The sequence below is a fragment of the Falco cherrug genome, chromosome 2, assembly GCF_023634085.1.
Source record: "Falco cherrug isolate bFalChe1 chromosome 2, bFalChe1.pri, whole genome shotgun sequence".
Lineage (NCBI taxonomy): Eukaryota > Metazoa > Chordata > Aves > Falconiformes > Falconidae > Falco > Falco cherrug.
The window spans coordinates 92,793,847-92,810,647 of record NC_073698.1 but is presented as its reverse complement, the minus strand read 5'-3'; the positions used below and the strand labels follow the sequence as shown (position 1 = coordinate 92,810,647).

Below are 16,801 nucleotides of genomic sequence, written 5' to 3'. Positions count from 1 at the left end.
CCCACAAAGTTTATGTAAAAATATAGACATAGGTATTAAGTCATTCTTATTTTCCCTAAAAGTTAATTGCTGTACAGTACACAACAGCAAAAAGTGCCCAAATAACCAACAGTATCCCACGACAACTTGGCTATACAAGGTTTTCATGCCTGAATAAGTGTATTTTTATGTAATGCTTTTGCCCAGTGCTTGTTTTTGGTTTTGGGTTGTTTGGTTTTTTTGTTGTTTGGTTGGTTTTTTTTTGGGGGGGGGGGGGTGGGGGGGGGGGTGTTAGCTTTTTTGGTTTTTTCTTAGATGTATACAGTAGTCAAATTATATTACTATGTCACACCCAGGATTTCCTTAAGGAAGAAAAGTTACATTCCTTGACCCTCCAGTTCAGCTGCTGCTATATCTGGTTCTTCATCATTGTAAATGTTTTCTGCCTAAAGACACAACATATTACAAATAGTAGACACAGTGATTTTTAAACAACATTCTTCAAGAAAAAACTTGATAATATCAAGGCAGCACAGACATCATCCCCTTCTTAAAGGGACCTGCTCCCTACCTTTTCTTAAAGGGCAACCAAATCTAGGAATGTGCACACAGTGGCTAGACTTCAGCAGCTGTCTTCTCACAGCATAAGCATTTCATCATTAGCCTTACCATGAATATTGTATTTGGACTTGTTTTGTGTGTTCAGACTGAAGTTGAAATAAGTTGAAGAACAGGTATAAAAACCCAGAAGCCTGACCTGTGACACATACTCAAGTCCGTTACTTTTTAACTCAGTTTTCCCAGGTTGCTTTATTCCACATTTATAAGATAACTGATCAAATTCCTCTAACATAAAATAATATGGTTAAAAGGCATCTTGCTTCACAGTCAACACACGGGGGAAGAGGGGAAGAGGAGGTCTTGGCTAGTATTGGATGTAAGTTTGTAACTGCCACATTCAAGTCAAGAATTAGCTAGCTGTTGCATTTATTCAGATTGTTTTAGACTTTTCTTTTGGAAGTCTTACTCTCTAATCAGTGTCACAAGTACACGGGATAGACTACTTTCAGTCACTGAGGACACAAGCTGCCCTAAGAAGAACAAGCCATTTGTGTTTCATTTACGCAACTTCAGAGTAAGTCAAGAGCTGTTGTGACACTCACCATTTGCCATATCTGCATTATGTTGTCCTCCGATACAGAACAGATCACCCAAGGCTCATTAGGATTCCAACTGAAGTCTGAAATTTTGGCAGTGTGTCCTCCATGAATAAACTGTTAAAAAAATCCACAAGTTTCAGTAAGCCACTTCATCTCTAGAGAGAAATCTGTTAACACCTGAGATTTAGAAGTTAAATTCATCATGCTGATGACTACACAAAGAAGAAAAACTTGCTACTAGAGTCACAAGTGCATGTGAAACAGCGCATTCCATTCACTGCTTATGGACACAGATGAAATTGCCAAAACAGCGTTTAAGATGACAGTTCCTACTGTTATTGGCAACAACCAACTGACATCCTCAAAATGGTGCTACTTCACACAAGGTTGGGCTATGAAATCCATCTATATTTCATATTCATTACCTCATCTAATTATATGAGCACTTATACACAGGAAAACCAAACTATAAGCATTTTTGTTTGGTTCCTAAGGAAGCAAACCAAAACATAAGCCTTTGTACCTTCTCCATCAGTAAGGTTAGCTGTATGGGACCTATCAGTCTAATGCAAGATAAACAATTTGAGGCCCTGGCTTTACACGCACGTAGTTATAGAAAAGTACCAACAAGCATATGGCTAAATTTTAAATATGTTCAACAACAAAGATGTGTAAATCACGTCCAGGACAGCTTTGAAAAAAATCACTACCTTTAGATTTGAACAGAGGAAGACTACTGCAAGTTAGAGCAATGTATTGAAAATTGGGGAGGTAAAAAGATTTATGAACTGCTGCAGCTTTAGTAGCACAGTCACAAGGCATCATACTGCCATATAGCACGTCAACAGACTGAAACCTGAACAGAAATATACCAGTAGCTCAGGAGGCCCATCTTCTGCATCTTCTGCGGACTGCTCTTCTCCAATTTTACTGTAAGAAAGTAGTTTATATGTTTTATTAATAATGAAAATTGCATCCTGTATCAGCTTAACAGTTCTTAGCCTTCATTTCCAGTATTTGCTTTTGCTATGTTTTTTTCTCCCCGTCAAATAACTATAAACCTCAGGTATAAAACATCAACTGTTTGGCATTACCATTACTGAAATAGCATCTAACTTGTGAAGCAGTTAGAAATCACTTACTACTAAAGGCAACAGAAAAAAATTCTATTAGCAAGAAATCCTCACATAGAAGTAACCTTAGAAGTACCATACTGCTTCTACTGTATACCCAGAAGACCAGGTCCAAAATAAGCAAGCAAGGAGGGCTAAAGAGCAGCACAAAACGTTTTCCAAATAAAGCACATCTGCAGCCCTTTTTTTTTTTTTAACCATCTGTTGATATATACACTAAAAGAAAGGAACCACTCTTCACCTTAGATCCCATACATTAAGCCGACGATCAGTACCACTTGAAGCAAGAATTGTTTCATTATGAGGAGACCAGTGAACCTATTGAAAGAAGACAACTTGACTGGAGCAGTTACTGATTCCTAAAGCATATCCTGAATAACCGTTACCAGCACCTGGCCACTAATTTTCAACAGCTTACAAAGTTTCTTCCAGCACAAAGGATATTCTATAGCTCAAATGGAGTGCTTTAAAGCCTCATGATTTCTCAAATCAAACAGCCAACATTATTTCACTGTTGCGGATCTACCACACCATGAAACTCATCTAAAATTCACTGTTACTTGCACTTATAAACAGGTAGAGTTCACAATACTAATTTGACCTTAAGTCCTCTCTACAGCAAGACATTTTAAGGAACCCTTCTACCTGTACTGAAGGTACTTGCAAACTCCCAGTATCTTTTTAGCAATAAGTTATTGACTACTTCCTTCAAGGTCAAGTGGGGAAAGGCAGAGAGAAACTATTTGGTACTGTGTCGCAGCACTAGCAAAACTATCAAACTGGACCAAGGTCTTTTACCATCTCATACCAACACACTCTTCATTGCCAGTCCCTCTGCTGCCTTCTCCTAGTCTCACCTCACGCAGGGCACTTGATCTCTCTCCTCTCTGCTTCTTCCTCCTCTCTCCCTCAGCTGCTCTCTCTTCATTGGCTGCCCAACCTCTTAACAGCACCAGCCATAGCTGCACCTTATCTACATCGGCCAATCCACAGTTGTATATTATCAATGCTAATTAACCCAGCTTCATTCCTCTACAATTCCCCCTTTTTTCTTTTTTTTTTCTTTTTAACAATTCATACCTCATGTTTTTACCAATCATCACAACCTTTTTACAAATAAACTTTTCATACAGTCCTCTATAATCCCTCTACAATTCCCCCTTTTTCTTTTCCTTTTTAACATTTCATACCTTATGTTTTTAACAATCATCACAACCTTTTTACAAACAAACTTTTCATACCAGCATACTCTTCATGCCAGTCCCTCTGCTGCCTAGTCGCTCCTCACCCAGGATGCACTCACTCTCTCCACTCTCTACAGTACTGTCCGTATGTGTTGAACCAAAATTCACTGTTTAATGTTTAACAGACTTCTTTATTGTGGTTGGTCACCGCATGAAAATCTACATCTTCTTGTCCAAGTCAGTACTCTTCTAGCTTTTTCTACAGCTTGTGAGAAAAGTTTACCCACCTGAAAAATTTCATCTTTATGAGACTCAAAAGAATGGAGTTTCAATTTTAAGTTTCGAAGATCCCATAGGGCCACCGTCTGGGGGAAGTAACAAGAAATTGTTTTTACTATAATGGCTATGTAACTATAATCTAGAATACTTAAGAATTTAAAGTATACACAAGTAAAAACCTTGTCAGCAGAACCAGTTGCTAGAATGAACTCGCTGTAAGGATTGAAGGACAGACAGTTGACCTCAGCTGTATGAGCATCTACAGAATGACTTGGCTTGGATGTGGTATTAGATCTTGTGTCCCAACTGTTGCAACAAAGGGTTTGGGGAAGTGCGAGAGGCAGGGAGGAGAGAAAAAGAGCAAACAAATGTTACATTTTCATAGGAGGTTCTTTTTCACTAGACTACACATTAGTTTAAGAGACTACATTACTACTAAATCTAAGTCTGAAGCTATAGTTTTTATTCCAGAACCCTGCAGTATTTTGTCTACTTTACATGAGCAGTTTGCACCAGGAAGCCGACATACATACTAATCACATCTTATTTTCAGATGATGCGAACACATTAAATGACATGCAGACTTCTGTGATTCTGCAGCATTGCTGTAGTTGATTGCACTGAAGAGCTACATGAGATCCTTTCAGAATTCGGATTTTTTACCCAAGCGTTCTGGACTGGTTCACTAACAGCACACAGCAGGCACGAGCCAGAAACTGCTCTAACCCCAACTTACATCATCAGCTTCTGATCATCCGCCACTGATCCAAACAGAGATTCATGGAGCAGATGCCATGCCACATCTTCTACCACTGCAGAGTGCCCAGTAAAGATTGCTTTCGCATCAACAACGTTGCCTTCTTTTGGTCCAGCACTTATATCCCATAAACACACAGTCTGTAAGTAAGAGTCATATTCTATTGTTATATGGACTCGGACTGTATTATCTTTCAAATAAATAATCAATCACATTCTACATATAAACAGAGAGATGACACTCCTGAAACAGTTCTTGGTTTTTGAAAAGGAACACTTATATAGCAGAAGCGAGCTAAGTTATCAATCAGTTTTCTGCAAATTCAAGGCACAAGTATTATTTATAAAGTCACAAAAGCAATTTACACTTTCGAAGCCCACAAAGAAGTTTATAAGCTGTTAGTTCAACTGTCTTTGAGAGTCTTACTAATTTATGGTCTCAGACCCAAGCCAATCTAAAGGGCTGTTAGACGAGAGTTTCTTCCAGCAGAAAACTACACAAACATTCTGCTGTTAGTTCATCAAGAACATTACACAGAACTGGTTGTTGATTATAGCCTGACATCAACTGACAGCCTTTAGAAATGTAACTACAATATGTGATAGCTTCCCCCATAACAACATACAGCTACACTAAGTCAGGTTTTCCCTAACTATCTATTACACCATAAATTAGGAGGGGCTGTTTGACTGGGTTTTTTTAAATAGGGGAAAGGATTTGGTTTTTTACGTGATCATCTGATGCACTGAGAAGATGTCCACTCAAATTTGAGTTCCATGATAAGCCATAGCCTTCCTTCTGGTGCCCTCTTAATCTAAGGTCAGGATTACACTCTCCACTTGGGTCTGAAAGAGAATAAATTCCTTCCATTTAGCTTCACCTTGCACATCAATCCATAAGAGCATCATTATCAACCAAGAACTTTGTTTCTGTTGCAACAACCCCATTTTATAAATCAGCCTTTTAGGACAGTGCTGCTTCTATTAAGATTCTCTTACTATACTGCACATAACCAGGCGATTAAAAGTCACCAAAGATATGGGCCTTCTCATCTGTATTGCAGAGCCCATCACCTCTCCTCCCAATTACAGTCAAATACTAGTTTACTTCTCAATGACAAGAGGCATTTAGCTTAACTTCAAGGAGAGTGACCCACCTGGTTTTGGAAGATGTTTAGTGTAGTCAAATACCAACACATCAGCAGATGGTGTTTTTGTAGCAATGATGCAGGGATTCTGTGGCATATAACGAGCACGGTTTACTTCACCTTCATGGTTAATTTTAATCTCCGTTTCAATTTTTCCAGTCACAGATCCAAAGCCACCAAACTCTACATTTATCAGAAAAAAGTCAGTTCATCACACCAACTATTTTGAATGGGTGAAACAGTATTTCATGCTATCTCCCCCCATTCCAAGGAACGGTAGTAAGTATCTTACCATAACACAATAAAGCCTATGAAAGACTAGCACCACATGACCAACAGCATTAACACTTTAGATATTTTGTATCCTCTATGATACAAACTCTTCCAGAGCTTTAGTCTCTGTTTGAGATAGATATCACCTATCAGTTTTCACCACAACTGACAGAGCTGGTAGAAATGCTAGTAAGGATTGTATATCATAACATTACCCAAATTCTTCTGAAATAAAAAGTTTCCTCTTTTTAGACACAATTAATGATCCAGAATGAGCGTGAACTGGTAAGTATATGCCAGCTTTAGTATTTAACAGAAAGTTAGAATATTATTAGACAGAACACTTAGTAATTATTGCTAAAACATAATCTAAGAATGCACGCATGTCTACCTCCTTTCTCACTGTCATGCTGCGAAGCATCAAACTGATCATCATTGGGAATCTGGACTCTTGCAACAACCAGGTGGTTCTGTTCATCAGATGTGTGTGTTCCCAAAACCAGCCAGTGTAGAGCATAATCCTTTCCTTCTGGCCTGTTTAGAATAATAAATGCATGGAATAAAGTTATGTGCTTAGTACCAGAAGTTTGATAGCTAACGTCAATAACACTCAAGATCCAAACTTCTTCAGGAAGCTAGAAAAAGAGAGACTCATGTAAGAGATCCTTTCCTTTGTCACAAAAGGCTTGTGCAATCAAGTGAACTAGACTGATATAAGGAAGCCGAAGATACAGCCAGCAAGGCTACAGTGACAATACAAGTCAGTAAACATTGCTACTATGGCTTGAAAGGGACGATTACAATTTGCACAGTAGTTAAATGTGACACTAATACCTATAGATTCTGTCTTTTTTCCCCCCTAACAGTGACATAGTATTGATTTAAAAGCACTCAATACTACTGCCTATAAAACACAAATACTGAGGACAAGTGCCAACCTATTCTAGTTATCTCTTTTAGAAGCTTTTACCAGTTATTATTTAATTTCAGAAGGTAATTTTTAAACACTGTACAAATCCTAGCCAAACAGAATAGAATTTCTCTTCTGGTACTTAAATGCAATATGCAGTAATAAGCGCAAGTCTGGATGGGCAGTGCCATGGATCTCTGAAAGGAAAAATGTGAACAGTCAGAACCAAGTAACTTCTGCATTCTTGAAAGAACAAGCTAATTACACTGTCTGAATCCAAGCAAACAGGAATCATTTGGGCAATCATAAACCACCACAGGTATTACTACACCATTTCCAAGGAATCAAAATGCATTTTGAGGGGACAAGAAAAATAAGAAACAAAACAAAAAACACACAATGCACATGCACTTACTTGCATCAGGAACAGGTGTCCCATCATGTCAGGTGCCATACAAAGAGACAGTCCTTGCCTTAAATGGCTTATATATTTTGACACTGGATAATTGGAAATACCAGGTTTTAAATTGAATATTAAGTCAATCTGCAAAATACGAGGCAAGCAGAAGTGTTCCTCATAAGGGCTCCACACCCTCAAATCCCCGCTTCATTTTCTCCATGCCACGACTAGTTAGCTCACATCTCTCAACATCTTCCCCAAACATTCTGGTATACAAAATTAAGTGATCATCTAACCACCAAGTATAACATTACATATATAAGGTGGATTTTTAGAGAAAAGACACCATCCTGTTATTATTGCACAAGCTTTACACGTTATCATATCTTGTAAACTGGATACAGCTAGGTTTTAACACCACAAGGGACCCAGTCCTTGCCCACTACATCAATGGAGCCCTGAGCAGTTACCATGCAATTTGAATTCTACAGCAGCTGGCACATGAACAGATCTTCTTCCTATCTTAAAAATTCTTTAAGAGATTAACCAGTGAGCCCACAGTTTTTCAGGGGGAGGTAAAAGAATGGGAAAATTAAAATACATGAAGTCAACAGTGTGCCAAGGACGGAACTAGGACATGAACCAGTCTTTGAACAATATTCTCTTAAATAAGTCCAGAATTAAAACAAACAAAAAAAAAAGAGGTAGATACTATAGCTCCTACAAAACAGTAATCTGTAATGCACGAGGGAAAAAAAAAAAAAGTCCTCAAGAAAAAAGGGATGTACATTTAGTACATAGATTTCTGTAGTACATAGAAATCATTTAGTACATAGATTTCCCTGATCAGAATTAACCACAGAAGAGTGTTAGGTCTCCTGTGCCATTAAATTGAGAAAGATTTCTCTCCTCATACCTCACAACATCTTCTGCTCAGCTAAGTTAGAGTTCTATAAAGCACCAAATTGAGCCTTTTTTCCCTCAAAGCTTCTGCATACCCCAAGGGGTTTTTTAATCATAAGCAAAATAAAGTGTTACAAGCTCACAAAGAGACCCGAATTATTCTCACTTTGCATGGTTTCTACCCTCAAGTTACTTGGCAGACATGGTTGACAGAGGGAGAAAGAGCAGCGAAGCAAGCAATTGCACAGAGCCTCAGCTCCTGCTCTGCAAACTAAGTAAATGAGCAGCTGAGCCCTGTGCCTCCCCGGCTTCTCTTCCCTGCTCTCACCTGGTCACATCAGGCAACCACTGCACGGTGAGGCTGGGCCACTCCAGGGCATGTGTCATCACCAGGTCGTACAAGAAGGGGGTGTTTTTCTTCCAGATCTTGTACTCCTCGCTGATGACGCGCTCCTCCACCGTGTCCTCCAGCGCTGCCGGAAGGGAAGAGCTGAAGCAGGCGGCCAGCCGGGCCCGGGGGGGGGGCGCCTCGGCCCGGGGCTATGCCAGGGAGGGGGCGGGGGAGGAGAGGGGGTCCCGAAGCGCTCTCAGGGGCGGCCGGACAACCGCAACCGCCCCACCCCCGCTACCACCCCGTCGGCAGCTCCCCGGAGAGGACGCCCGGAGCGCCTCGGCCCCGCCACGCCACCCACATCCCCTCAGGCACTCGCGTCCCCACCCCTCCGCCCCGCCGGGGAGAGGGACAAGGCGGGTCTCCTACCGTCCTTGCTCGCCATTTTGGGTGCCCGCACAGGCGAGGGACAGCGCGGGCGGCGGCTAGCGGCAGCCGGGCGGGGGAGAGCGGGCCCCGCCGCCCAGGGCCCCACCGGCTCTAACCCGCGCCTCGTACCACCGCGCGTGCGCGGCCGGCGGGCCCGCGGCACCACCGCGGCCAATGGGGTGGGCGGAAGGGCTGCGGGGGCGGGCGGCGGGGCGCGCGGGGCGGGAGGGGCGCTCCAATCAGGCGCTGGCGCGCGTTGAGCCCACGCGGGGCGGGGCGGGGCGGGGCCGCCCTAACGGGCGGGAGCGCGCGGGGTCCGCCCGGAAGGGCCGGTGGGCGGGGCCGCGGGGGCGGCGGTGCCGCAGGGGTGCCCGGCCGCGGCCCCGCGGGGGCTGACGCTGCGGCGGTGCGCTGGCCCCGGGATAGCGGGGCGGCGGAGGGGGCGGGGCGGCGGAGGGGGCGGGGCCGGGCGGGGCCAGGCGGCCGCAGGCGCGCAGGGTTTGCGGGCTGGGGAAGGCCCGGCCGCGCCTCGGCCGCGAGGTGGGGCTGTAGGTAAAGCAGCTCCGCCGAGGGGCCTGTGTTCGGTGTGTCTGGGCTAATAAACCCTGAATTACAGGAACACCTCCGACAATACTCCCACTTTTCAACCAGAAGTCTGCCCGTGAAAGTGGCTTCAGGGGCCAAAGCTGAGCAGTCACTGTTTTTCAGCAATGGTGCTGCAGAGAACGTCGCTTAATTTCCTCGGAGAAATGCATGTCTGAACTACTTGTTAGTTGCAGTTACAGCGTGGGAGACGCTGAACTGCGTTACTGACTCCTCAGCCACTCGGTATCAGTCTTACGAGAGGTTTACATTCTGTTGCTGACTGCTGTGGCGTGTGACACAGCCATGCACAAACAAGCATACAGCTTTGCCACCAGTGCCGCCCAGCCCGGCTGTTCTCTCAGCCCAGCCGTCACTAACCAAAGGACCGTCCGGTCCGACTGCTCTCTTTTCGGCCTGAAAGACCCATGTGCGCCACAGGTAACAGCCTTAACCAGGGCAGGTCCTTCTGGCAGCTGATAACACTTCCCAGCGGAACAACGGAAACAGGCAGTTGGGAAGCAGGCCAGATTCTCCCAAATCCTGCTGAAGAGTCAAGGGACTTTTTTGCTGCCAAAGTGCGTGGGTTGTCTTGCCATGTTGTGACACAATGTAAAGATGAATTGCCGCTTTAGTATTAAACTCGGAGATGAATCCTGCATCAGCCAAGGCTCACATGCCTTGGGTCCCAGAAGTGGGGGCAACGAGCTTTGTGGTGGAGCTGGCTGTGCTCAGCTAGAGGTGGTGGCTGGAGAGAGGGGAACACGCAGCCAAATGAGAGCTGACATGTTTTAATTTCCTTCTATGAGGACACCCTGTGTGGGCTGAGCCTTCTATGGTCTGGACTCCAGTATTTCAAGCACGGAATCCAATTATGGAAACTGTCTGTGTCTAGGGGAGGCTGGAGAGTCGGAGGCTGGTAATAGCAGCCAAAGGCTGCAGCATGGGAATCAGGGAAGAGGGCTGAGGTCGACAGCTAGCTCCTCAAACGGGGAGTCTTCCCCAATGAACTGTTGCTTTTTTGGCCACTGCTGAAAAACAGAAATCTTTTGGTGAAGTTAAATGACTATGTGTTAATATTCTCCTTAAACCTGCACAAACTGGAATTAAGGCAACACATGGCTTGCTTATTAAAAATGAGAATCTTGTGAAATTAATTGGAAGCCGCAACATAATCCGCTACATAGGAGTGCACGGGTGACTGTTAACACACAAAGCCTTGATCATACAAAAGGGGTTACCAGTTCGCCTTTGGCAATGCTTACTATTTGTTTTGGTATTTGCTGCCAAGTATGTGTCTACCCAAACAAAGTGCTGAGGCCTTCCTAAAATGTTGGAGAGTGAAGACCGAACCTTTCAGAGTCTGCCTGTTGTTACAGAGCGTTGATCACTTAAACCTCAGGTACGGCATAAAGGAAATCTCTTGTCAGGCTTCCTGGCTTTACGTGACCTCTGTCAGCTGTCACTGAAGGGTGATTGCACAACCCCTTGAAAGATCAAGCCTGTATGAGCATTTGGGTGGAGTGCTGCTTGTGCCTTTTGCTGTAAGAAACAGTATTTGTTGCCACAGCTCACCTGGAACATGGTTGGGAAAATGTGAGTTAGTTTTAGAAAATGATAAACAAAATTGTCCTTCAATGATGTCATGTAGGGCTTGGCTGACCTACAAGTGAAGAGAGGAATTGCTCCCTGACCCTCCACGAAGTTTTGCAGACTCTGTTTAGGATCTGCAAAGCTTTGGTGAACAAAACCTGTCACACCTATGTATCAAAACAGTTGGTAAGTGACCAGCACAGTTGTCTTCTCCTTGTTAGCAAGTAGTTGCACACATTTTCTTTTAATTTAAATCCACACACCAAAAATCCTTTGAAGTGCTTTTCTCCCATTGAGATTGTCATGGAAAGACAATTTATAAACAGTACAGCTATCAAAGAAGGCACATCATGGACTTTCAGGCTGGTTATTTGCAATTCATCAGCATGGTCATACCTGTGACCACACATCTAAAACATATCCTTTGATTCCCACACTTTGTAAGGAAAGTAATTATCCAAGGCCATTGTTCATCTCTTGCAGTATGTGTAAAATGTACAATAAATTAGTTTTGAAGTAAAAGAGTGACTAGAATCATAAGCTTTATTTTATTAAGCTATACTTCTTTCAAACTAAGCACCAAGTATTGCATTTTCTTTTCAGTAGAAAAAAAAATCTGCCCCTTGCATCCTCAATCGTATGCGCTGCATCGTGCTTCAGATTGCCAGATATACTTATGAAGAATTATATGCACTTGCTAATTTTCAGCTTGAAGACATATATGCTGATTTGTTAGTCTGCGAAGAATTAGCTGGCTTCCTGATGCTTGTGTGTCTTACAGATTATGCAGAGCTGATGGATGGCCATAGAACAACCCAGCATGACCATCTCAGTCAGAAAATTGTTTAAAGAAAATCAAATTTGTGCAAAACCTCAAAATTGCCCATCGGAAAAGTAAAGTAGCAGCCTCAGCATTTATTATTCTCTAATGTATTTGCTGTCGTTACATCGTCTCAGTAGCCTGTTTGGAATAAAGCATGATTTTCATCAAACATGCAGATAAGAAAAGCACACCTCAGTTTAATTGATGCAAAGATGCATTCAGAATTTCTTGAAATCTGACCGTGTTTGTTTTCTCCACTGCTGACCCAGTATTTCTTTGTATTTAGCTAGCAATTATTATCTCCCCAGTATAAATCACACCTAACCAATGCCCTGCTGTAACAGAAAATCTTGAGCTATAGCAGCGTGGCACTGTCTTGGACTTTCCTGTTCCCAGTGACATGCAGTTTGGGATTTGTCTGATGACAGCATGTCTCTGGCAGTTCACTTCTAAATAGGCTGGGCTCTGTTTCATCCTGATATGCAACATATGTATGCTGCACAGACATGTGCAAATGATAGCTTTTGCTTTGCAATGAATAAAGTACATTTGTAGGGATGTCAGTACTTAGGGAAAGGCATGACTCACTTGGATTGTATCCAGCACTGTAGACAAATACTCCTCTTGCACCTTCTAGGCGGGACTGTTCCCACTATTGGGATGCTGTAGTGGGAACTCACAATCCGCATGTTTTAGATAACTAGCACTGTTTGTCACACTTTCAGCTAACTGTTGTAAATTGTACTGAACTTCACACTGCAAATGAGAAGCAATCCTACGACAGTCTTGCGCATTCCTTTGGTATTCAGGATTTTACAGTGTGTTACCTTTGATGTACAATATGTTTATGTTGGAATGTACAAACTAAGCTTGTTCTCATGTAACAAGCCCATCCTTCCCCTCCTGAAATAGAATTGACATTGCAGTAAGCCCAGACTAATACATCCAACCCTGCTGAACACTTTTTTGTTGCTTGCAATGGATATGGCAGCATTCCCTTGACACCTAGGCTTGCTGGGCTATTTCTGTGCTCTGTGGCATTTGCTTGGCATTTTCTATGCATTTCTTTAACAATTCCATACAGAATGGCAGGTAAATTATTTGAGAAATAGATATCAGCATTACATAGCTGGCTTGGAACTGGTGGAATTACTGAGGAGCTGGGGAGTACGTAGTTTTTAACAGGTCATCTTATGAAACAGTGCTGCAATATGTGCTGGTTTGCATGCTATACATTTCCAAGAGGATGTCAGATGTGCTTTCATTGTATAGTCCGCTATAGTTCTGCAGCCTACTGGCCTGGACAGATTGTTGCCGATATGTGGAGTCTGCAGACCTGTAGGGATATTTAAAGAAATGGCAGAGAATATTTTGTTCGGCAGAAAATACTTTGGCTTTTAGATAGAAGTTACAGACGTGCAAATTTGTACAACAATTTATTTTCATAAATGTATAAATGCTTAAATGAATGCTAACAGGCAGATTTTCAATAAAATGGAAGGAGACATCTGACTTCTGAAGCTTCCTGCATTTGGTTCAGTGGAGTTCCTTATTGCTTGTATCCCTTGGAGTCCCTGGCCTCCCTCCTTGTGATCTCAGAGGAACTTGGGGAGCAGGAATGGGGTAGTTCAAAGCCTGTGCCTGGGACACAAGTATCAGAGGAGACTGTAATCCAGAAGCTGCTGTTTTCAGTTATATGGCAAAAAGTCAAGGCAAACTGCCACTCTCAGCAATGTGCTGAAGCATCGTGAACCACAGGAAAGTCTAAGCCTTCTGTGCCAAAGAAGGTGAAAGGGTGATGTTTATCATAATCCGTTTCCTCTTCACCTTCCACTCTAGGGGTTAAAAGCCTCTGCCAGTGTTCAGTGAAGGGAAGTGATCTCTGCTCTTGCCTTCTGATCTTTGGGAATGCCTCTCCCCACCTGAGCTGCCTGGTCTTCTTTTTTAGAGACTCCTCTGAGGTCACCATATGGTTTCTTTCTTTGTTCTTCACTCTTACTCTTTTGAGACTTGATGCAATTAATAACGACATTATCTTCAAGGTTCTGAATATCTGAGAGGTGAATCCACTGAGACAGGAACTACACCAAGCTGTTTTACCTCACTGATCTTTTTCTGCGGTAATGAAGATTTTTGTTTGTTCTGTTTGATTTACTCAGTTGTTACAGCAGAACACCCTCAGGTGCAGTCTTTGGAAGCTCTAGAGATCTTGAACTTTATATACACTCTTCTTTCCAAGCGTTTTGAATACTGAGAACCACAGTACCGCACAGAGTATGTAGTAACAGGTAGGTGTTATGTCAGATGACTGTACAGCTTTTTACTTTGGGAGGCAGAGGCTGGGGCCAGATTAGCTGTGGATTCACAGTGTGTTAGGGCCATCATATAAGGGGAGAAGGAACAGGCAGGTAGAAGTTCTGCTGAGGCCAGGTTGGTGCCTGTTTACATTTCTGCGGTCAGTTCTAAAACTGGTGGGTACCCAAGCGTCTTAGGAGTACCCAGCAAATAAACTGTGCTGACGTTTATGCTTGTTACTCCCAGTGGTGTCTGCAGCTAACGTGGCATAGATGCCTGTTCAAAAATCGGAGAAAAGGAAAATAGCAGCACTGCCCTGTCAGGTCAGAATGCTACTTGAACATGTTCTGCAGTTAGCAGTCTGTCTTCTGTTCCCTGCGGGCCAGTTTAAAGTTCATCATGCTGTTAATGCCATTTTGCAATACGTTTCAGGATATGTTTTTATGAACAGCTCAAGCAAGTCTAAGACCATAATAATGCTAAGAAGAGTAGACCTGATCTCCCCTCTTGCTGGCCACTCTTCTGCCCCTGCCCTTGTGTCAGTGCCAACATTCACGTGGTCAAGGGGGAGCTGATTCAGGTCCCCAGTCTAGCTGATTTATTTTTTTTAGCAGAGTTGGTTTTCAGTCGGGTGATCAGGGTGAGCATACTCGCTACGAGTCTTCCTGGTCTTAAACCTGGCACAGAGGGGAGCACATGGCCAAGGGCAAGAGCAGGGATGGCTCCACTCAGGCTCTGGTTTCAGATTAGTTTGCACCGCTTGTGAGATTGCACCACAGGCCATGCAAGTCAATAGTGTTAGCACTTTACTGCTAGTTCACTGCCGTGTCTGGAGTGTTCAGCTCCCTAAACAGCCAGGTAGCAGTGTTGTCTCTCTGCCCCTTGCCTGTCCTCTGTAGAGAAAGAAGGTGAAAACTCCATTCACATGCTTTCATATCATGGTGTGGGAGGAAAGCTTTAAAATTTCTAGTTACTGGTATAAACTAAATCTAGTATATAACTGGTATAAAATCTAGTTACTGGGATATGTAACTAGGACTTCAGTGGGAGACAACTGAGCTAAATACGAGTACAGGGATTCCCAGGATCATGGGACACCATTGAGACCTTACTTGGCATGCATTTAAAATATTCTTCAAAGAGATTTTGTAAAGGAAAAAGGTTTTAACAAAATTGCTGCTTTGCTGAGAGGCAGCACAACTGGATCAAATTAAATAAAACCTGAATTTTAAAAGCATCTTGTGATTTGAGATACTTCAGAGAGCCTCTTAAAAAGGTGTTTGAGACTGAACATCCATCAACTGAGGAAATCCCTAACGCCAGAGAGTTTAGAAAAATCTAAGCTTTCATGTTTGAACTATTTCTCCATGCAGCTGGAAATCTAATGTAAACAGGGCCTAAGCAACTTGGCCAAAGTAATTTTGGGAATCAGAACTGCTGGCTGCTAATCCTAGCTCAGGTTTCTAGCCACATGCCCAGAATGCTAACGTTTGGCTTTATTATTTTGTGGTTTTCCTGTAGTCTCTGCTGTGAGGTACATTGGGGGAACAGTAGAGCAGTGACGACTGTTAGCATAACACCTCTGCCCTCTTTCTTAAGAAGGACCTGTTTTTTGCTGAAGCTTAGGAGGACAAGTACAGACTACATGATAACATATTTCTGTGTGAGAAATCATTTTTGGCTCTCTCTCACTTTAAAAAAACATTGCACATAGGAGGTTAAAGAGAGTGTGAATAACCTGTTTCCTTTTTGGAAGAGTGATGCCGATGCAGTACATTGGATGCCAGGATGGCTTTGTTATTAGTTATGTGTTATCACTACATCCGCATATCACAGTCACAGGTCAGCACCTGATTCTGTCAGCACTCTACAGACACCATAGGAAGATGTCAATTATTGACCTGAAGATTTGTCTTACTCTTAGATTTTGAGAATAAGACAATTGGATACTAGAAGATGGAACTGTGCAACGTGACAATTATTGGTGAGCAAAAAAAGCAGTTCTCATGAAGACATAATATAGAAAGAGAATTTGGAAGAAACCAAAGTAGCTTTGTGAATGCTTATGGGAGAGCTGTGCCCAGGTGAAACAAGGGATAGATAACTTTTCAGATAATGCCTTTTTATTTTTTTTTTTTCTTTAGGTTAGCTCCCAAAAGAGTTGCTCTAGAACCTTGGCTGTAAGTCTTCTGGGGTTAACATTAACATTTTAATTTGGACCAGGAGTGAACTTTTGAAGCAAACCTTCTGACTGACCCCACTTAGTGCACACTGGTTTACATGACAGACTGGTCACAGAGCACATGCACTGGAGTCTTTTTGAGTGAAACTAAATTAGAAATACGTTCCATCTGCCAATGAGGGGGTCAGACGTACAGAACCAGACAAGAGATAATCCAAAGCAATTTTTAAAAATCCCACAAACGTATTTAACGTGGAGTCAAGATCCTCAAAATCAATTGCTTTACAGATCCACTCCTATTGCATGGTACTACTTGCTAGTATAGACATACATTTTCTTGTTTCTTTTATATTTTTTGTGGAAAGGAATGGAGCTTTTTGATAGACTTTCAAGAGCTCTTTGCTTATGTTTCTTAAGTATGCTGGTATCCAATCACCTGTA

The 16,801-nt window shown here is 42.7% G+C and overlaps 1 protein-coding gene across 1 annotated transcript; it reads right to left on the bottom strand.

The window, feature by feature from the left end:
* Positions 1-258: 258 nt before the first annotated feature.
* Positions 259-9,042, bottom strand: RBBP7 (RB binding protein 7, chromatin remodeling factor). The gene is made up of 12 exons (XM_055702846.1): positions 8,886-9,042; positions 8,454-8,598; positions 6,304-6,446; positions 5,649-5,822; positions 5,222-5,337; positions 4,472-4,632; positions 3,915-4,041; positions 3,744-3,821; positions 2,514-2,590; positions 2,012-2,069; positions 1,143-1,253; positions 259-425 (listed from the first exon to the last, which is right to left on the bottom strand). The coding sequence occupies exons 1-12, from the start codon at positions 8,899-8,901 to the stop codon at positions 357-359; spliced, it is 1,275 nt and encodes a 424-aa protein (XP_055558821.1). The 5' UTR covers positions 8,902-9,042; the 3' UTR covers positions 259-356.
* Positions 9,043-16,801: the final 7,759 nt, after the last annotated feature.